Source organism: Chinchilla lanigera, unplaced genomic scaffold (assembly GCF_000276665.1).
Source record: "Chinchilla lanigera isolate Chin_1 unplaced genomic scaffold, ChiLan1.0 scaffold00002, whole genome shotgun sequence".
NCBI classification, from domain to species: Eukaryota; Metazoa; Chordata; class Mammalia; order Rodentia; family Chinchillidae; genus Chinchilla; species Chinchilla lanigera.
The window spans coordinates 56,356,348-56,378,990 of NW_004955403.1; the positions used below are offsets into that span (position 1 = coordinate 56,356,348).

Here is a 22,643-nt window from a genome sequence, read left to right on the forward strand (position 1 = left end):
TCAACATTCATCTTCCCTATTAAAGCTTCTGTCTGACATTGCTAATTTTGAAGAAAGAAGTATTTTTTCTGTCTCGGTTTTACAGGGTTAGCTCTGTTCAACATCTTCAGCCGGAGGTGCTTAGAGAAGTTTCTTTCACAGCCTATTTCAGGAGATGCTTGTATTCATTAATAATTTCCCCACAAAAGTGTGCGTCAGTACACTTCTGCACCTCCTGCGGAAACTGTGACATTGGGAGGTGTCAGCGTTTTATTTCTTTTTGGTTCACTCCTGTCTAGAGGCAGTAAGTGGGCCGTGGACAGTAGGCCATGCAGCACGTTCACAGGCACCGGCACCTCGCGGTCTGACATCTACTTCTGTAGCACTGTTGATTAGTGCTACGTGGACATTTCTGGGCAACAGGCAATTACACTGTCTGTGTTGGAGTTAATGTAAATATATTTTCTTGCTGTTTTCAACAGCAGAATGGATTAAGATGTAGTAAAGTTAAATTCAATTTTCAGAATGGGTCATTTGGATTTTCCATTAATGCCAGTGATTCTTTTCAGAATTATTCCTAGCAGCTTTAAAAGTATTTGATGAATTTGTATTGATAATTCTTATCCCTAGGAGTCATGACTTATGCATTGTACTAGTAAATGTACACGTCGTGGTGAAAAGTGCTGTTCACAACCAGTGAAAACAATAATTATCTTCAAATTCAATGAGGAAGTGAGAACACGCAATAGTTCTCTTGGTTCCTGATGCATTTCCTGAACTCAATGCCTTTCCTCCAGGCCGCCCATGTGGTTCTGAATGACAAGGTCTCACCATCACTGTGGGTGCGTCATACCCCCTGGGTACACACGGCTCATTTTCCTTCTCTGTTCACTGATGAGCACTTACTTGATTCTGTATCAGCTACTGTGAACAGTATGGCCATGAAGATCAGCGTGCTGGTGTCTCCTCCACACACAGATTTCTTCTCTTTGGATGTACACTCAGTGGCAGGACTGACCGACCACATAGAAGTTCCTTCTTTATTCTCTTGTGGATCTTCCATACTGTTTTGCAGAATGGCCCCACTACTTCGCAGTAATGTAGCAGTAGAAGAGACTTCTTTCTTTTTTCTTGTAGACCATCAACATCTGTCACTTTGGGAAACAGCTAAAAGTATGAGTTATTTGCATTCTGCTTAAGAATGGGTAAATTCATCTATGGCCAAAGAGTGGTATCAGGTTGCTGAGGTCTCAGTCGAGTTAGAGAATATTGTCGAGGTGAAAAGTGAGAAAATTGGGAAGGAGCGGCGTTGAGGCCCTGATTTCGAACGGCACATGACTGCAGCATGGGTATCATCAGCACACATGATTAAAGTCCACCTTGAATCAGATCCCATGAATGTGCAAAGCCTATGCCTGGATTATAAGAATAGCACATTTCTTCCAACACTGATAGATTAATGAATGAGATAGTTTGGTTCATTTCTTAATGCAAATTTCATCCATCAGACATTGTTTGCACATTGGTGGTGTGTTTGGGTGCTGCACAAGTCCTGGAAGCATGGGAACAGCCCTCAAGTGCGGTGAGGGTGTTTATGTGTGTTTCCGATAGATTTTTCAGCTCTGTGTCCTGCTGTTTTGTCTTGCTGCTCCTCGCACTGGCATGTTTAATCCCACCACAATAAGAATAATCGACGTCAGGAGCACTGAATCTAAGCAGGAATACATTTTCCTCTTTCAACAAAATGCATTTATTCACACTGTTTAAATGTTATAAATGTATTATAGGGCAGATATACTAGAACCTGATGATATTTCATGTCTTAGGCACAGTTTGTTTTTCCATGCCAGATATTTGATAATTCTAATAGTTCAAGAGTGGTGTCTATTTTGTGATATAAATGGTTCTGAACAGAACTTTTTCAACTGATTTTTTTTTTTTCTCTTTCCAATAGTTTTACCTAGCCACACTTGTGGAAATCCTGGGGAAATACTGAAAGGAGTTCTGCACGGAACAAGATTCAACATAGGAGACAAGATCCGGTACAGCTGTCTCCCGGGCTACATCCTGGAAGGGCACGCAGTCCTGACGTGCATCGTCAGCCCGGGGAACGGCGCGTCCTGGGACTTCCCGGCTCCTCTCTGCAGAGGTGAGGGACAGCGGGGGGCGCTCGCGGCGCGGCTCTGACGCGCAGTGCCTGCAGCTGGGACTAGTAAATTTCCACTTAGAGGAAAAGAGGACACACTGGGCCCTAGGACTCCAGCTTACTGGGTTTCCAGAATAAGATGGTGTGTTCGGTACAAAGCCATAGTCAGGAACCCATAAACTCACTAACAAGGGACTTGTTATATACCCAAGATATCCCAAATTCTTCTTTCCATCCTCAAACCCCATGAAGTTCTGCCACAGTGTTGCGAGACTTTGTGCAAGGATATGTCACGGATCTGGTGGTTCCTGCTTTAAAAGCTTCCTTGTTAAAAGTTAGGAACTTCCCTCTATAATTAAATTTCATCTTTAAGGACTTTCAGCACATGGGCGTTAGCGGCGGGGTGATCGTGAGTGAGCAGGATTTCAAGCGTTGCTTTTGTGTTTCAGTACAGGGCCCGGCTTCCCTTCCCTCCATCCCTGCAACGCTGAGAATTTCTTATCAGGTCTTTTTATTTTTTCAAGCTTTATGAAAGCAGATTTTGAACCTTACATTTTGAACTCTCCTAAGAAAAATTCATCTTGTGGCTTCCAAAAAAAAAAACAGAGCTGACATTTATTGGGGCCTCAGTGAAATGCCAGAAATATGCTAAGCTCTGCAGCTGGATGAAGCCGATTCCCACAACTAATGCAGCGTTGATTGTGGTCACCCCCTGGTAAACACGTTTACCCTTCAGAAGTGACAGGAGGTAGCATGTGCAGGAGTAAAACTTAAACCTGAGTCTGGCTTTTAATCCATGCACAGCCTCAGATCTCCAGCACCACAGACACTGTATTGTATTCATCAGCATGTTTTTATTTGAATATATGCTATTTAATGAATTTTGACCTATTTTTTTCATTTTGCCCCGTTCAGTGTTATAGTTTCATAAGACCTCTGTGATGTTAATTATTTTCCAAATGCCATATTACTGCTCCACAGACAATCATAGTCACAGGAAATATGATCCCACATTTACACCTCACAAGTGGGTGTGTTACAGTCACACAAGGAGGCGTGATCTATGTCCTGCACAGAAAAGCTGAGAGGTCCGTAGGAAGAGCATGTGTTCACAGCCTGCAGCGGGAAGTGAGCAGTGCGCTTGAGCGTACGAAAGTGTTCCTGAGCCCGAGAGAAGTCCTCGAAAGCACATTCCAAGTCCCACGTGTCCATCGCAACACTTGGAAAGCTCCTTTCCTCCGTCCACTACTGACGTCTTTAACCTCCCTCTCTGCTTTCTATCAGTGGTGTTAATGATTTTCCACCTTCATATCATCAGCACAGTCATGCCCTTCGCATCCAGACATGTCAGTGCTGTTCCATGTCCTTGAGAGCTCGAGCCAGGCCGTCCTCCTCCTTCGGAGCGTGCTGCTCACCTCCATTGCCACTCCCCGTCTACTCTCCAGTTCTTATTTTCTTCCTTCTCATCCAGGCCTGCTCCAAGCACGTACATGAGCTCTGGGTCTGGAACCTCAGCCCGCACCCTACCTTCTACCCAGTGCTTCTCCCCGAGACAGTGCCAGCATGACCCCTCTCTCTCAGCCAGTCCATCTTGGTAACACAGCAAGAAGAAATCACAGCCTGTGTGACTGGCTCCCGATGTGCTCCGTTACCCCCGCCCCAACCGAATGGCATGTTCACGCCTGTAGGGTCCCCAGGCAGCAGCAGAAGCCCGTCTCCCCCCCGTGCGGCGTGGGCAGGACCGACCTGTGCTGGCCTCCTTAGAACCCCGTGCTTCTCCTCCGGCCGTGCCCTTGGTCATGCCCTTTGCTTGGTTTTTGCCGCGCGGGTCATTCACACTGTGGCAGTCAACACAGCCTTTCTGCAGTGCAGGTTTGGCTGGTTTCCAGGGAGGCCTCGGAGCACATCCCCCCAGGCCGATTCCACCTGGGCTCTCGCCCTTTATCACCTTCTCCTTCTTAGTGCCAGAAACCTGGCTGATTGATGAAATCTAAACTTCAGACCAGATTTTTAATTGCTCAAGTAAAAGCTCTATCATCTATGGAATTTATCTTCCTGCTGTTCTGTCCTGTAACTTAAGGCGCTAATGGTGCTTCCTCACTAGCTTGTAACTTCCCTGGAGATAAAATGCAGCCATGAGAACTGTGAGCCAGTATTTCCCTGCTTCCTTTCTACATGAAAACAGCCTAATCCATCGCCATTGCGTCGGGTAGAACTCATTATTTTTTTTCACATTTGCTCTAGTAGTTATTTTTTCTTTTTATTTTTTTCACTGAAAGTCTTTTCCTAATCTCACAATTATGTACTTTATAATATCAAAGTTGATTTTACAATCAGGCAGTTAACTTTTCTAACACCAATTTTTTTCTTAAAGTACAGCTATATCCAGGTGCTTTCATCATGATAAATATTTTCTCCCGTATTATAGATTAGCATACTTACATTAAAAGTTTGCCTCTCATAATACCAGGCATAATAAGATTTCATAGGCTATTAAATAAAATCATTTCAAAGATGCAACTTTTTTATTGATTTGGTTAACTGGATCATAAAGAAAAATCAATGATCTGATTCTCACAAATGTGTAGATGTGGCATCTCCAGGAGAGATGTAAATGGATTTCAGGATTGTGGGCTGAGACAGTTCTAAGACATGTGATGAGCATATTCTGCTTCCCACAAGCTCTAGTAACTTAGTTCCAGAACCTGTTCAAGGACTGTTCTTCACAGTGATGCTGACAGTAACACCCTCCATCTGTGCACTGTGGTGCTTGGTTCATTTTTCATTTCACCTGTTGGTTTTAACCTGCACAGTAACACCTGTGGTGTGTGTGTGTGTGTGTGTGTGTGTGTGTGTGTGTGTACACACAGTGTGTGCACATTACATGGAGGCATGTAGGTTTTTCTTTGCTTGATTGACTGAAGTCTTCTCAAGTGACATCTTGCTGATCATGTGTGACACCATACACTCTGTGCTCAGGCTGGGGCATTGGGCAGACTGGCTTGGAGGAACAGGTCCAAGGTTAGACTTGTTAGAAAGGACGACACAGGCTCACTCTTAGGGCTCCCCACAGGAGGAATGCTCCAGAATCAGGGGTGCCCTGCAGTGGATTCTTGCTGCTGGAGAAAGAAGAGACTGAACTGGGCAGTGTGGGGCCCTGCGTGTGCCAGGATGCTTGCACTGCAAGTAAGCCAAAGTCATACAATGCTACTCACAGACAGTGCTCAGGCCCTGGTCCTCACACGAACTGCTCACACCTCGGATTTAGTCAACACGCAGTAGCATAGCAGGCTAGTCAGTGGGACTCAAGACTTTCCTTAAGCAGGAGACCAGCACTGAGTGGGCTGATCTCATTCAGATGTTTTCGAAAAAGGAACATTCACCCAGCTCTTTCTCATTTACCCCTGGTCTCTTATTTCCACTTCATTTATGGCTCATCATTGCCCTGGTCACTCGTGGTCCTTGAAAGGATGCAGTGTTTTCATGTCACTGGGGGGGGGGGCGGCGGGTCATGTGAGCCAGCACTGACAAACATAAGGAGAAGATACCAGATTCTGTCCAGGAAAGGTGCCTTTGCTCATGATTTAAGTGGTTTCCTACTCAGGTTTGGTTTTCCCTACTTAATTATGAAATCCTAATATTAAGGAGTGGCACGTATAGTAACATCTTTCTTTTGAGTTCTAGAACAATGGAAGGAAACAGAGTACCAAACTGAAAGGTGAAGACTTTCTTCTTGAATGGGCAAAGTGACAGGTGGGGCATCATCTTCTGATTGGTGACAGGGTCATAGAAGAAGGGTTGAAAGAAGTGGACAGGACTTGTGCTTAGAAAATCCTCTTGCATAGGAAAACTAAAGTCTAATCCAAAGAAACCACAGGGAGGTGTGATTTTCTTTTCCTCAAAGTCTCCAGAGTGAGGCTGGAGATTAACTTTGTGATCACCTTTTGGACCTGGTGTTGTCCCTTCCTGATCCATCGCCCTGATTCTGGATCTCACCTTTTCAGTATTAGCCTGATCTTACACCAGCAGACTAATTCTGCACTTGTAGTCACCAAGGAGACAATGATATTAGAGGACAAAAATGATTACTGGCTCTAAAACCTGTGAGGATGGCTTAATCCTCAGAAATATAATAGACAGTTGCCATGAAGACATGCCAGCTGTAGCCACCCCAGCAGAGAACAGGTTTCACTCCTGCACACAGACCACCTTCGCAGGCGGTGCTCTTTCTGTGAGGGGCACTCTGGATTGGGACTCTGTACTTTACAAACAAATTCTTAGATGCTATTATGGAGCTGAAATGCCTAAAGTCAAACCTGTTTGGCCCAATTACAACTGTCCCAGAATTCATTTTTGCATGTGCTACTCCCTGGCATGGCCTGAGTGAGCTCAGGACTCCCTGAGCTCCCACAGAAAGATGTCTGGAAATCACACTTGCACAGAGGCTTCTAAGTGTGCTGATGCCCATGTGTGTATGAGCTGCTTGCATCTGAGGTCTCCTTGGGGCACAGACGGAGGATGATTATTGCTGGAACCAACGTAGGGGGCAGCAATTTTAAACTTCTGATTAGGTATAATGACACATTGGCTGTAATTTTGATGGTTACATTTAACTGGTGCTAAAATGTGTTCAATTTAAGTAATATATGTATGTGACCCAAGATGAAGTGAAAACGGAAGGCATGCCCTTGGAAAACACACAGACTTTGTCACAGACTCTGTAGTATTCAGTCCCTTCTGAGGTTTTCCATCATCCTTATCTTAATATGTAATGTGTTTATCTGATTCTTCTGTGCTGGAGTGATTGAAACTTTCTCAGTTGACATCTTGCTGATCGTTTCTGACACCACTTATTACATCACTTCTCCTTCCCATGTCTTGCTTCTCCCAGTATTATGTAGATTTCTGCACATCTGCTGCATAATGTGAATATCACGTTATGGGTTAAATCTAAAATGACCCTCAAAAAGTCCATGTGCATGGAAGACCATTGGATCATGAGGATACAATAATCATTTGTCTCCAGCTCCTCACTTCTCTTTCCATCCTGATTACTGTGGGTACACAACTTTCTTCCACTTGGCGCTCTACTATGCTGTTCTTATCTTGGACACAGCTACCATGTACTAAACCCACAGAAATCATGAGCCAGATTAAAACTCTCTTCTTTCAAGTTGCAGGAGTCAGGGGATTTGTGCCAGCAGCGGCAGAGTCTTTCTTTTCCTAGTAGGAATCAGATTTCTGCACCTTGTGTGTACACCTGTGAAGAGTGGGTTGGTCACGTGAGCCCATCTTCATGATGAGGGCAGCATCTCTGGCCTTTCCTTGCTCCCCTGTGAAGATCCTGGCCTTCAACCTCACACTGTGGGTATTCTTCCCTCCCTCTCTGTCCCCTCTGCTTTAGTCTAAGTGTTACAGTATCAAATCTGTTAGCATTCATATTTTTTCTATGATCACAATGAAGTCCTTAATTTGTCTAAAGGCTGCTTGTAAAAGTTGAAAAGCAATAGACAGGCACATTATTGTAACAGTGTAAATATTGTTCCCTGCAGAGCCAAGTATCTGCCTATAATTAGACATCCTCCTCTAGGATCGCAGCATTTCCAGCCCTGTGCCACTCACACAAGAGTTCAGAGGAGCTCCTTCTTTGCCTCCATCATTCAGGATGAAGCTGTAATTACTTTTGTTTCATATTTGGACCAAGACCTTTTCATTCTGCTTGTTTCAATAATGTGATATGAGCAGGCTCAAACATAAATATTGTGTGTTCGTGTTAAAATGGAATTCAAAATGGAATTCCTGACAAGTAGTTGATTCTGATATTGTGATGAATTGGAGGCTGCCTTCTTCCGTGTCTGGCTTGCAATCAAAGCTGCCAATCTGCTGCCTGCAGCTGTGGGAGGGGCAGAGGGCCCGGGTGTCTGTGGAAGGATCCCCCAGTGAGGTGTCCCTCCCTCCACACACGCATCATTGTGTGAGTCCTACCATGTGGCTGCACCACAGTGCGTGTGATCGGGGAGCAGGATGACCTGTAGACCTGGCCAGGCTTGGCCAGCAAGTGTTTCATCAGGGCACCAGCTCCCTCCTCTCATCTCAAACTTGAATCATCCTTATTGTTCCCTGTTGATGAATATGACACTTTTGCTTTCATTCCAATGATCCAGGTATCTTCTGCTTCTTATTTAAATCATTGCTGTGAATGAACTCTGCTCTTTATGAAGGACTGTAAGTTATTCCTTTAACTTCCGTTTTTTGCTCAGTGTTTGGACCCTGGTCACTGCCCCTGTCCTCGAAGTAGTGCTACAGCTCTTCTCCCAGCACTGTCTCACGTCCCCACCGGTCCCTGTCCACTGTGCTGCCCGTGCCCCCAGAGCCAAGGGCCTCTTCCTGAGCTCTCTCCAGGGAAGTCTTCTTTAGAGTTTTTCTTTTATTTTCCGCCCTTTAAAATTCTGGTTACTTTAATTGTACATATTTATTGACTAGAATTGGTACTTCAACACGTGCATAAATTGTGCTGATCAGATCGGTGTAATTAATATTTCTATCGCATCATTATTGTATCGGGTTTGGAATCTTTAAGCTTTCTCTTCTAGATACTCATAAACTATACGACAAGTTATTGTGAAAGACAGTCTCCGCCAAGTGCTGCACACTACCAGGAATCACTACTTTTATGACAGTTTGTTAAAGATTATTCATTTCCCTGAGTCCTCCTTCTGCCCACACCCTCTTCTGCCTCTACCCTCCAGTCCACTCTTTTTAAACACCTTAATATGAAAGACAAGTGATACTTGTTTTTTCTGTGTCTGAATTATCTCATGTACTACAATACTTTAGAGTTCCATCCATATTTCTACAAATAATTCTTTTTTGTGGTTGAATAATATTCTTCTCTGTGTGTGAGACTGACTTTTTTCTTGATCAATTTACCCAACAATAGAAATCTCTGTTGCCTCCAGTTATTGGCTATTGTGAATGGTGCTGTACTAAACATGGAAGTCCAAGTATTTCTTTCACATAGTGATTTTACTTCCTTTGGCTACATACTCAGTATTGAGTGGCTGGATCGTATGGTGGATTTACTTCAAAATTTGTGAGGAATTGCCATACCATTTTCCACTACGGTTGTACAAACTTCCATTCTCACAAAGTGTTGAAGAGTTTCCTTTCTCTGAATCCTCATTAATGTACATAATATGTACTGGTCATTTGTTATTCCTTTTCTTTTTTATAGTGGCCATTCTAACTGAGGCAAGATGATTTAGATTTGCATTTCTCTAATGATTAAGGATGCTGAGCATCTTTTTCTGTATTTCTTGGCTACTTGTCTTTCCTGGTCACTTACACATTTAAGTGGATAATTATTACTACTTGCTGTTAAATTGCTTGAGTTCCTTTCATGTTCTAGATGTTAAATCCTTGTAATGCAGAGTTTACAAACATTTCTTCCCGATATTGCTGGGTCATTTAAAGAGAAGTTGTCCTTTCACTTTCTTTATTACATTTTTTGGTTTCCTGTGATTTCAGGACCTTTTCTAAAACATCTTGGCCTACACACGCATTCAGAGGCATTTCTCCTATGCTTTCTTCTGTTATTTTGATAGTGTCTTTCCTCTAGGTCTTTAATCTATTCTCCCAGAATTTTTAAAGCGTTGCTTCCTTTTTTCAACCATATTCTTGATTTTTGATCAAGCACAAAGATGTAAGAGAAAAGCAAGTGAATAATGAGATTTATATCAAACTAAAATGGCACCTTGATTACCACCAATTCTGTTGGAAATATATGTATTCCATATATAATCATTTTTGTCAATATGGATTCATACATGAAATACATTCAGAAGTGGCCTTCCTAATGCAGTAATACCTTGGTTCACAAAGGTTTCTGCTCACAAATGATTCAGTTTACAAACAAATCCTTTCAACAAAATCTAACTTCCATTCACTAACTCACACTGGGAGCCCAACACAACTGCAGCCATCTTCCTCACAGTCATAAAACAAATTAAGTTTGTGAATTGAGGTACTGCTCTCCAAAATTAGAACTAAATACTCAGTCCCAGACTTATCTGACAGCAAGCTTTGACTTCTGTAGCTACACAAATGCTGGCAGCTTCATCAGCTTTCTTCTCCATATTCATTACATGCACTGGGACCAGAGTCTCCCACACAGCCAGAGCGTGGCAGGGGTGAGGCCAAGCCCTAGGCAACCTGACCCCAGGTGCCACAGCTCAAATCTCCAAGCCACGTTATCCACAGAAAACACAAATATTAAATAAAGGTGTCACTCTCAGTGTCGGCATAAGGGTTACATAAAATGAGACAGCGAGTAGAGCCCAGCTGTGGAGGCACCAGGTTGGCCTCTGCATCCTTCAGTGTGGGAGCCAATCCTAACCTGTCGGCTCAGTGCACTCTGTCTTCCCTCCCGTGAGTCTCCGGCATCTCCTGTCCTTATCTATGCAAAACTGCCTGTTTAATAGTTCTGTTGTAAAGATTCATTAGATATGCAGTTAAGGTGCTTAGCAAATAGCCCAACACAGTAAAATTCTAAAATGTCAGCTATAGGAGCAGGCCATTTCATTTTATATGTGTCTGTTTAGTCTGGCATGGTAAGCTGAAGTTACAGATGCAGTATTTACATGTATGCACATTGTTAGCATTTTGATCTAGCATGTCCCCAGGTAGCATGTTCAAAGCTCTGGTCTGAAAGGAAGAGGTGGTCACTGTAATGGCACCTGGGAGGCTGTACTCTGTCACTGGCCCTCCCTTCTCTCTCTGCCTCCTGGATGCCTTGAGTGAGCAGTTTTCCTCTGCCATGTGGTCCCATCATGCTCTTTCTTCTTGGAGCCAATGACCATGGACTGACCACACTGGTAACTGTGAGCCAAATAACACTGTCCTTTAAGTTTTGGGTGCTGGGTAATTGGTCCCAGTGATACGAAAGTGACTAATACAAACATAAATATCAGTTCATGTTATAGAAATGTAGAATGAGTGGCTGTCTAGGCGGTTTCTCCTTAATAGATAACATCTATCTTTATGTAATAGAATCTTCAGCTCCGTCACTGTAGTTGTAGAAGTTAAGGGAAAGGAAGGACATGAAGACATAATCATAGAAACACCAAATGTCAGGTACTGTTTATATGCTTCACATACCCTCTGCTGTTGACTTTAAGTTCGTCCCTCCTGTCACTCCAGTGGGAGACTTAGGCTCAGAGGAAGTGAGCAACCCAGATTCCACTTTGTAGCTGGACAGGGATTTGCACTCAGATACCTTCGCTGTAGAATCCCCAAAATGTGGAGCTTGATGCCCATTCCCTCCTAAGTTATGAGGAAATTTTCTCAGCTAAGATGAAAGATGAAGTTGAGTGCTTTGTAGAAAATGGGTGGACTTGAGTCCACAAAGATAAGTGAAAGGAATCAGGTACAGCAGTTTAAATATGAGTTGGTCTCTTTTAAACAAGAAACCCAAAATATAAATACTTTAAAGAGCAAAGTGAAGGAGAGGTGACAGGGGAAAGGGGGTAGATATTATGGAGCTGGAAAAGGGGTGGAAGGACTCTAGGGAAGGAGAAGGGGTCAAAAACAATCAAAGTACGATATATTCACCCCCACAACAAGAGTATGCATTATGTATCCTAAATATATTCTCTTTTTGTCTTTATGAGACAAAAAAAAAGAACTATGCAGTCCAGGCTTGGCTTGAACTCACTTTGGAGCCTAGGTTTGACTCAGACTCACAGAGATCCTCCTGCCTCAGTCTCCTGTGATTACAGGCATGCACCACCATGCCCAGCTCTCATAAACATATTTTAAGAATATATTAAAAATATTCCAAAAAACAAAAATATGTTTAAAGGAGCCTAACTTAGAATCATGAAGCAAACATTTGAACCTGAATGACACAAATATTTTCTTCTTAAAAATGTGTGCAATCCTTTTGTGGGCTGGACGGGGAGATTGGCTTGCAGGTCTTTGTAAGATGTGATAAAAATGCAGTGAATGCCACTGCCCAGTGCAATCTAACAGAAAGTCAGCTCTCACAAACATTATCCTGGGTCCTCCTCCAGCTGGAGGAGGCTGCAGTTGTGTGGACCTGGCACCATGCAACATCTACCTCTTGCCAAAAGTCAATGTGACTGCGTAAGGTAAAAGTTTGGAATCAATTTAGGACATCCAGGCAGCCAGGACAGCCCAACTAAGGACACTCTTAGAAGAGGATTTTCAAAACTGCGCCAGCAGGTAGCAAGCAGCTTGGGACAAACATGTCAGGAGTGGGAAAAGAACTTTGAAGAAGATCAATGGCACTGTGTCATTTGCTGTAACAGTGTTTTTAAAATTTAAGTATTCACCATATTTTCAGTTGCACCATGTAGAGTCCTCCTATGGGAAAGACTTTTGAAGGCTTTCTTTGGAGTCAGTTCATTCTACTCTTTCTCCATCAGTTCATTCCCACCACCCTCAAATCCTTAGACTGATTCCCTCCTGGTCCTGGTCAGACAGCAGAGGTAGAGATTTACAGACACTGAGCTCAGAGATAGGCACTGCACTGGCTCAGGCTTGGGTGTCCTCAGAATCAATTGAAGCAAGAGGAAGTCTCCAAATATCTGCCAAGCGTTTGAGGGACAGTCGACCTTTGGTCAATTATTCCACATATATTTTCTATTTTTAGTCAAAAGAGTCTTTTTTAGGTAATTGAAGGTTACTCAAAGAGGAAAACCAAAGGGTACGTGGAGATGTCAGGTATACATCCAGGGTATTATTCCAAAGTCTTCAGAAAGAACCACTGTGGAGGATATAGACATGCATATGCAGATGGTGAGATCTACAGAGGGATGAGGTGCATTGCCTGGGTGCATTGCCTAGGAGACTCAGGACAGGCCATCTGTATGCTGTCCCATGGAGCAGGGCATCCCATGGGGAAACTCTCAGTCTGGGTTTAATCAGAAGCCTGGAGAACCTGATATCCAAGTGTGGGAGAAGAAAGTCATTCCAGTTCGAGGAGAGAGAGCTCTGGCCTTGCCTGCCTACTTGTCCTGTCCAGACTCTTAATCATCTCCAACCATCTCCACTGTGCTGGACTAAACCTCCAGCCAGGTGTGTTCTGTGCTCTTTATGCACATGTGGCCGTGGTACTAACCAGAGCAGGGTTCACATTCACACCCGGAGCTCACAGAGGAGGACTCTTAACCTCTCACTGGCTGGGCATCATGCACCCAGGGGTGCCACACGGGTCTGGCTTCCTGCTTTGCCCGTGCCCGTGGAGGGAATCTCTGCAGGACATGGACAGGAGGGTGTTCTGATGTTGCTGTTGTTGTCTCTTTGTGTGTGCTCTGTTTGGGAGAAGGATCCGTAAATCACAGAACAGCAGCAGAGGGATCACTCCTGGAAACCAAGGTTGTTCCTGCAATCAAGTTCTGCCCTGGCTTCTGTCTGTCTACACACATGCATCTAAGATAGTTATTTACCTGCATATGTCCAAACACGTTGTCACTGTTAGGTGACAGTTCAGGGTAATACCAGATGTGGCAGCTATTTTGATTTTTTTTTTTAGGGGTTGACTAATTTTTCTCATTGTAAGACAATTACACATTCTTGGAAGAGTGAAGGTCCCCAGAAGCAGCGCCATAGACACCCTTTATTAAACCTGCTAAATATGCACACCCAGGGTCCACTCAGTGCCACGCCAAGCTGAGAATCCCTTTAACTGGGAAACCTTGCATAACTTGACAGCAAATGAGAGTATGTCACCTGTCAGTGCCTGATGGGACGTCAGTCAAGGCTTCTGGTGGCAGATGTTTGGCTGGTGGAGATGAAGGGTGGGAAAGTTGGGTCAGGAAGAGAGGGCTGCTCTGACAGGGTCTATAAACTCGGCCCTATTAAGACACAGCTGTGCTTTATCAACTGTATCAGAGCAGTCACAGCGGAAGAGGATCCTAAGTGATCTGCAATGTCGGGACCCAGCCATGTTGAGTAAGTTTGACTGAGGCAAGTTTCGTGCAGAGCCCTGGCTTTATATGAACTTTGAGTAGTTTTAAACAATTTAACTTAAAACACTGTTTTTTCATACCAATCAATAAACAACTGCAGTGGAAATCTCACTCAAAATGAAAAAAATACTTTGAAGAATAAGTCTCAGTGTTCGATCATCGCAAGCCTGGTCTCCATGGCTCACATCTTTATAGGTCTCAGCCTTTCTACTGGCTATATTTATGTTACCTCACTGAATACAAACTCGCAACAGGTTTAGCAACTACTCTTAGATGTCTCTGCCAATTAGTCTGATTTTTAAGGGCTACTTTGCAATGTTTTTAGTATTTTATTCTGCGCAGGCATCAGGTTAGGGTTAAAGCTATGAAGATGAATGCACCTGTCTAATACTAGAAGCATGTGTGCAAGTCACCCCATTCCTTGTAGTGGCTGTAGGGTGTCTTGGTTACTTTTCTCTCATTGCTGGGACAAAATACCTGATGCCCAAAATTAAGGAAGGAAAAGTTTATTTCGCTTACAGTTTGTGGAAGTTTCAGTCCATACTTGGCAGGTTACAAGGCAGAGTGGCACATGGCAGAGGGCTACAGCTCATGGTGGCAGAACACTGCAAAAGCAACAAGCACTAAAAGGGAGGAATGGCCCCAAGCAGCCTGTTCCTCTCCCTTACATATGCAAACTATCCACCCCAGGGTAGCGTAGCTCTCACACCCATAACCAATCAAACTCTAAAAGCCTGCTCCATGACCACATGAGGCTTTGGGGGGACACACAGACACAAACCACAACACAGGGTGAAGGGTGAACAGTGAGAACCATGTCGTTCGAGTTCCCACTTCACGGCATGCAGGGTGGCAGGTCTCAGATATGCTACTTTCGTGCAAACTCAGGTTCTGAATCTGTTAAAGTGGACGGATGCTACACCTAGTCTCACAGTGCTGTGAAGATGAAATGAAGTCCTGTAAGCGCTCGATGTCTTTCATTGCTCTTGGTGCTGCAGTTACGACCACTGAGGAGCTAGAATGCAGAGAGGGAGCGTGAACACCACCTCTAGCTGCACAGTACCAGTCTCCTCCACCGGAGAACTGCATCCGAAAGTTTTTAGTGTTAATTGGCATCACTTTATCCTCAACACTGTGCTCGTTCTCAGCTCTCTCCCCATAATTAAACATAATGACTGTCTCCCATGTTTGTTTCTTCTACATGTAGTGCTATAATTAGTGTCTCCATACCTACACCATTGCTCTTGTTTCTGCTCTTTAGATATTTCCTAAGCACACAATGTTAGGAATGTTGTTTATGTTTTTGCAAATGTAACAAACAGACCTCCAATGTCATCCACTGCCATTTCATAAATTCACTCTGTTTCCACATTGGTGTTTACTTTTAATTGGATGGGTTTGGTGGCATTGAAATCATACAGAAAGTCGATTTAGTTTCTTTGTTATTTTCCATAAAAGTATAGAACACTGGCATCAGTGGAAACTCTGAAATCAGGTTGTTTGAGGAAGTTGAAGCAGGAACCTTGGGCATCATTAAGGCCAATTCAAGGCAGAGGTGTAGGGATGAATTCCTGGGTGATGCAGGAGGACCTGAGGCATTAGGGGGATGTGGATGAGGCATGGTCACAGTGTTTCATGTTCACTGGCATCAGCAAACTACTCGAGTCCAGGCACTGGAGTGAGTGGTCTGGAAATATGAAAATTAAGGGCCAACCCCAGCAGAACAGCTAAATTGAGACTGAGTAAAGTCACCCCCTCACGGCAGCACAGATGTCAAAAGGCTATGATGAGAATGAGAGTCAGGTAGGAGCAGGGTGTTTGGCAGGCCAAGGAGGATCGCACTGAGAACCCACTTATTCAAAGGCTTGCTGTGTCAGTCCTGACAGCAACCAGAACCAAGAGTGTTGGAGTGGCTAGAGTTGGAATAGGAGCAGGCGCCAAGAGGTAGGGAAGTCAGTGGATTCAGGCTTTCGTGTACTCATTTGTAGATGGAGAAAGCAGGAGTTGGATTTGGAGGACAGTGGAGTCAAAGCAGTGCTCCATGGAGAGGGAAGAGCAAAAGTAATATGGGGTGGCAGAGACATCCACAGAGAGGACCTGGGGCCCACCCGCGGGAAGGTGGCACGTGGACCACAGAGGGAATACTGGCTTCTGGAGAGGATTAGGCATCCTGGATGGCACCCAGGGTTCCACCACAGTTCTGGGCTTCACCTTTGGGCCAACCTGCTCTGAGTGGACAGGAATCATCATGGACCACACATAAATATACAGTCACTGCGTAGAAGTACCAAGACTACTTCCTAACATGGCAACTTATTAAGTTATTTTATGAAATAACACAAGTCCAAGTTTCATAATGGAAGAAGTAAGCGTATATTGCCTGCTGACTTGTTTTTTCATGCTCACACTTAGGCGCAGAGGCTGAGACATTATCATTCGTGATCCCTGCATCTTACTCCCACGTCACACAAACACAAGTAATGGGTTTCCATCGACCCGTGTGGCAGGCACAGGAGGAGGAGTCAGCACTGCCTAAGTATGCGTGAAACCCACACTAGAGTGTCACAAGTTTGTGACCTTTTGGGTCTTACTACAAGTTGTCCAGCTACACTAGAGGAGGAAGGTGGAAAGTCTGTCATTTATATCCAACCTGGAGTTTCAGAGGACCTTGAGTTTGGGAGGAGTAGGGCCAGAGGTTGAAAGAGCACGGTGCAGACCTTTGTATGGATGAGATGCAAATGGAGAAAGTGTGGCCCAGGAGATGAGGGCTTCCTTCGGTGATCGCCGTGGAGAGGGAGGTGGCATGTGGACCATCTCCTGGTGGATGCAGGCTTAGAATGAAGCTGGTATGGTTGCAAGAGCAGAGGGATAGGAGGGCCTGAAAGGTGCAGGTCTTGGGCCCTGGAGCCTGAGGATGGGAGGTCAGGAAAGGTGGCCTCGTGCTGACGCCCCTGACTCTGCTAATGACTCCTGTTTCCCACTTTGGGGCAAACAGGGCAGAGATCTGGGAAGGAGAGACTGGCCCAGGGCAGCAGACATTTTATCGTGATAACAACATGCTCAACAAGTGTCCAATAAGCTGTCACGCAGTGACTGCTCTTCAGCAGTGTGAAGAGTCTTAGTGAGTTTGATCCAGTGATTAGCATTTGTTCTCAGGGCCACTTTCTGCAATCCAGGCAGCCCGGGGACAGCAGCCGCATCTCATACAAGACCCCTCCCTGTCCCAACTCAATCAGGAGTTCGCAGCCCCATATTTCACACAGGGGTTGGGCATCTGGAAGGCTCGGAGAGCCAAAGGTACTCCTCAGAATTCAGGTAGGACACCGCTATGGGACAGGGCACTGGACACTTTGTGCAGTGACCACTGTATTGTGACCACTTCACCTTCACAACCACTCACCCATGGACACCATGGTCATTTCCATTTATGGACAAGGAGAAGGAGGCACAGAGAAAGCCAGAACTCTGTGGAAGGCCAACAGAGCAGGTGGCACAATTGGCTCAAACCTGGACAGTCGGGCTTTGGGCTTTCACTGGTACCAATACTGTGCACAGCATTTACAGAAAGTTTGTCAAGTAAAGTCTCCCAGCATTATAAACTGAATGCAATACTGGGTATGTGGGTACATTTTGTATATTCCCAGATATTCTCCCTACAACTGTAAAAGCTGATAAGAGACTCTACACCCAATTTTCCGTCCTGCACTGTGTAAATGTAGTGACTCAGGAATTCCTGGAGCCCAGCAGCCGATGCCTGTGAAAACTCGGCCAATCGCATGCACCGCTGAGCTGCACTTATTTAATGATGTATTTGTTGCTGAAGCTGTGGTAGTTTGTATTTTTCATGATAGATACAGCAATGTTATCTTTCTGGATCATGTTTTATTCTGTATTTTAACTATGTCTGTCACATACACTCCTAGTAAATGTTACACCCAGGCAAGGGACATATTTCAAAGTTGAGAATAAAACTGTTTTTACAAGTTTGCATTTCTTCAGGGAAAAAACAATCCACTGCACTTTGATTTCTGCTTGCATTTAGAAATATTCTCCTTACAGAGATCAGTAGATTTGCATACATCTTTATTAAATATCTTATCTGCTTCATGGATTAACTCAAAGGCATTCAATCTTCCTTTAGCTTGTGCAATCTTTCCTCCAAATGCAAAATTTTGTAAAAATTCAATATAGGAAATATATTAAAAAGTAATTACTGTGATAGCAGTTCTGGGTGGGAGCCAAAGCCTATGCACTAGAATCTGTTTTGGTACTTGGAATTTCTAATTCACCCACTTGGAATTTCCAGGGACTCAGATTTTAAAATACTCAATGATCTGATTGTATAGTGATACCCATCGTTCCTTCTTTTAGAAATTGCTGAATGCTAACTACTACTGTAGAGTATTTACCCAGTAATTTGAAACTAGGTTCAGTGTTTATTCTGCATAATTAATAAATAAATGAAAAACAGTATTTTATTTAGACAGATACCTATATTTTTCACATTCTAAATTTTAAAATTCTCACCAATATCATACAATGCAATAAAATTAGTACTAAAGTCTGAAAATGTTGATGTATTTTCATTGTTTATTAACATCTATGAAATAAAAGGAGTTTCTACTATATTTACATATGTAGGGGCTGGGGATATAGCTCAGTGGCACAAGTGCCAGCCTAGTGAGCGCTAGGTCCTGAGTTTGATTCCCAGTACCAATTAAAAAAAAATGTAGTAGTATATCATTGAAGTATTGGCTAGAATTATTTAGTTTAATAGTCACCTATTTGTTTAAATATATCTTAGGCATGATTTCTCAATTTTTCTAAGGTGATTATCAACAAAACTTGAAATAATTCTTCCAGTTGTTCTGGATTTTGTTCGTAATTATATTTTTTCCTGTGCAATACAGGAGATTGCACTTAGGCCCTTCACACTGAGCTACATCCTCATCCCTCTTTCTAAATTTCCCCTATCTATCTATCTATCTATCTATCTATCTATCTATCTGTCTGTCTATCTATCTGTCTATCTATCTATCTATCTATCTATCTATCTATCTATCTATCCATCTCTTTTGAGACAGTGTCTCCCTAAAAACTAACTTTCCCTGCTTCGGCTCAAATTTCCTGCTTCAGCCTCTCAGACTGCTGAGATTAGGGATGTGCACCACCATGTCTACCACATAACTACTTTTCATTAATGTTTTGCTTTGTCTGTCTATTTTGGCATTATCTCCTCCTGAAATTTTCCTTCCACTCTGGGGAGTGTGTAAAATATATAAATGAGAAACTTCCCTGGTTTTATACCTTCTGTTTGTTACAAACAAGCCAACAAAGTAAACAGGCAAGCACAATCCTCCCAGCGATTGCTACAATTAGAAACTTTATTCTTGGTGATTCATTTTTGTCTTAAACATCACTCCAGTAAGTCTTGCTTCAGTTCTTAGAGTTTCAGTTCTTCAGTTCTTATTTTTGTAAACCTCACACTTGAAATGAACTTCTTTCTCTAACTTTTGTTCTGAGATAGGGTATACTCTGAGGCCCAGCATAGCCCCAGAAAGACACTTGTGTCTCTGTGACTTCCAATAAGGGTAAATGAATGGAGGTTTGTTTATCATTATCCAATGGAAATTCAGTAGCCATTCAGAAAGACAGCAAGAGGAAGAGAAAAGGAAATGAAGGACGAAGGAGAAATGGAAGGAAGGAAGGAAGGAAGGAAGGAAGGAAGGAAGGAAGGAAGGGAGGGAGGGGGGAAAGAGAAAAGGAGGGAGGAAGGAAGAAAGAAAGGAAGTAAAGAAAGAAGGAAGGAGTGTGGGAGGGAAGGAGGGAGAAAGGAAGGAGGGAGAGAGGCAGAAAAAGTTCCACTCACTTATCCTGCTCTTAGCAAAGCATAAGAACTAAAGTAGGGCAGGCTGAGGATCTAGGTGTTACCTCTGTTATGGGTGCTGGTGGGAAGAGATCAAACCAGGAAGCTGAGATGTGCAGTGACCTGGAGACAGTGGGGAGACCCACCCCAGGCAGGAAGTGGGTGCAAAAGCCAAGGGCAGGAAAATGTGTGGCGATGGCCCCAGTAGGCAGCGTGGCCAGACCATGTGTAGAAAAGTGAAAGTAGGAAGAGAGAAGACAGGGACAGAGCACAAGGAGTTGAGGGAAATTTGGGTCCAGCTCACACGCCTCCTTTTGAAATGTGACAGCTTTGGTTGTATTCTCAGAGTTTATAATAGTCAGTTTTTGTGTCACTGACACAATACCGGACACCCACAACTTAAAGAAAGAGAGGTTTAATTTGGCTCACAAGGTTAAGGGGTTCAGTCCATGGTTGGCTGGCTGCTCTGAGGCAGAACCAGTATGGCAAGAAGGTCTGGGAGAGGGAAGCTCCTTAACCAGGAAGCCAGGAAGCAGAGAGAGAGGGGAGGATCTGAGGACAAGGACACATCTTGCAAGTCATGCCCTGCCTGCAACCAGGGCCAAGTTCTGAGCACTTGAGACATTTGGGTGGTGTTGTACAATGAAACCCTAAGAGTGGTGGTGTGGGCAGGGGACAGTTTTTAACAGATACTTCATGGAACATTTTCATCTTCTAGTTAAATATTGGGAGGATCCTTCTAGCTGATGTGAAGAGAAGAGATTGTAGAGCAAGAATAAAATCTGGAACATCAGGTACCCAAGGATGTGGAGGTGTGTGTGTAGATGCAGACTTGATGAATAAGTTGGTGTTGCGTACACACACGGGAACATTGTTCCATCAGAAGAGAAGGAAACCCTGCTGTTCTTTGTGATAACAGGGATGAATCTACAGGGTGTTATCTTAAGAGAAACAAGATAGACGCATAACCCCAGGTCCATGCAGACCACAGAAGCAGAAACTCCAGCAGCGCGGAGCAGGACTGCAGTGGGCAGAGGCTGGCGTGGGAGTCAGGAAATGGTCAGGGACAGACTTGCAAGGTTAACATGATGAAACAGGAATCACAGGCACAGGTTGGTGAGGAGAGTTAGTTCTACTGTGCTCTGTGCTCAGCCTGAGCCCAGACAGCAGATGTGCAGCTTTGTGTTTCGGGAGCCAGGGCAGGGGCTGCTCAGCAGCTGGAGGAGTGGAGATCACGGGATGAGTCCCATGCACTCCTCCTCAACTGCCCGGGCCACTTTCTCTTCCTGACCCCTTCCCAGACTTTCAGCTTCCTGAGCAGATTGCAGAGAGCCGCGATTACAGACCCGTGTTCTCTCTGCCAAGTATTTAATGCTTCCAATAAGACGTCACTGGGGAAGGTGGTGCAGTCATCCTGTCACAGTGTACAGCCACACAGGATCACTTGTTGGCAACCTGAAGTTGTGCCATTGTGTCACCTGCCCCCAGTAATCTAGACAGAGAGTTTGTAGAGGTAGTTCCTCTTAAATACTGCCTTGCTGTGTTCATGTGTGGGTGGAGCTGCATTCCTTTGTAAATAGCAGTAAGAGAGGGTTGTCTGTGGTATGGCCATAAATTTCCTAAATCTAGCTAATAATCCCTAGCTTTGAAACTTACATGTGGAATTTCCAGGAAATTACTTGTTTTTCAGTATTTTACTTGTTAATGAATATTAGAAATAAAGAGTTTATTAATAATCTACTAGCACATCTTGTATTTTTGGTAGTTTTTGTGTAGTAGGTCCAGTCTGCTCTCTGAGGTTGCATTGTAGCATTTATGAACTTTCATGCTTGATACTGTGATTTGTCCTGTAAAGAATGTGTCCTACATCTGCTACATATATATTTTTCATCAACATGCAAATCATATAGCAAGAAATGTGTTAAGTAATCATCACGCAGCTATTATAACTGTGCTGATTTTTATGTCCTCCTAAAGAGCAGGAAGTTTTAACATGGAAAATTGAGCAGCTAATTTCGTTGTTCATTTACCGAGAGTTTCTTAAATGGAAAACAATTGGTTAATGGGGCTGGCGAGAGATTGGGGCATGGGAGGGTCAGCAGGAGTAGACGGATCAAGTTGGGATGGGCGTAGGTGCCAAGAAAAAAGCACCAAGCCTGGAAACCATTTTCAAATAATGTGTCAAGGACTCTGTTTCCTCCAGTTGCTTTATGTGAACAGACTTAGGGAAAATAACATAGATATTATCCCTTTATTTTTATAAATTAAATAAATTAAAACTTTAATAAAAAGTTACTAAACTTGACTCAAAGAAAGACTACTACCGAATTTTAATAGAATTCCACTAGCTCTGGCTCAAAGGCTCTGTGTAATGTTACCACACAGAACCAGGAAAAGAACACCTTACACTCAGCAGAGTGAGTTCGGCTCAGCTAGAAGTGATGCTGTCTCCAGAGAACATGTGAGGGTGTCTGGAATCCTTTCAATTGCCTCATTTGGGGGAAATTCTTGGCAAGTACTTGTGCGAGGCTAGGATGCTATTTATCTTGCTATTAAACCCGTGGCAGCCACCTGCACAAAGGATTGGGTACCACCAAATGTCAGTGGTGCTAAAGCTGAGAAGCTGTGATCTAACCCTTAACTAAGATACATATGTACTTTT

At 43.7% G+C, this 22,643-nt stretch overlaps 1 protein-coding gene across 1 annotated transcript in view; it reads left to right on the top strand.

Moving 5' to 3' along the window:
• Positions 1-22,643, top strand: part of Csmd1 (CUB and Sushi multiple domains 1) — a 1,292,092-nt gene that overhangs the window by 546,453 nt on the left and 722,996 nt on the right. Inside the window, exon 4 of the mRNA XM_005373917.1 lies at positions 1,934-2,128. Within this exon, the coding sequence (XP_005373974.1) occupies positions 1,934-2,128 (195 nt within the window). The remainder of the gene's footprint in view (positions 1-1,933; positions 2,129-22,643) is intronic.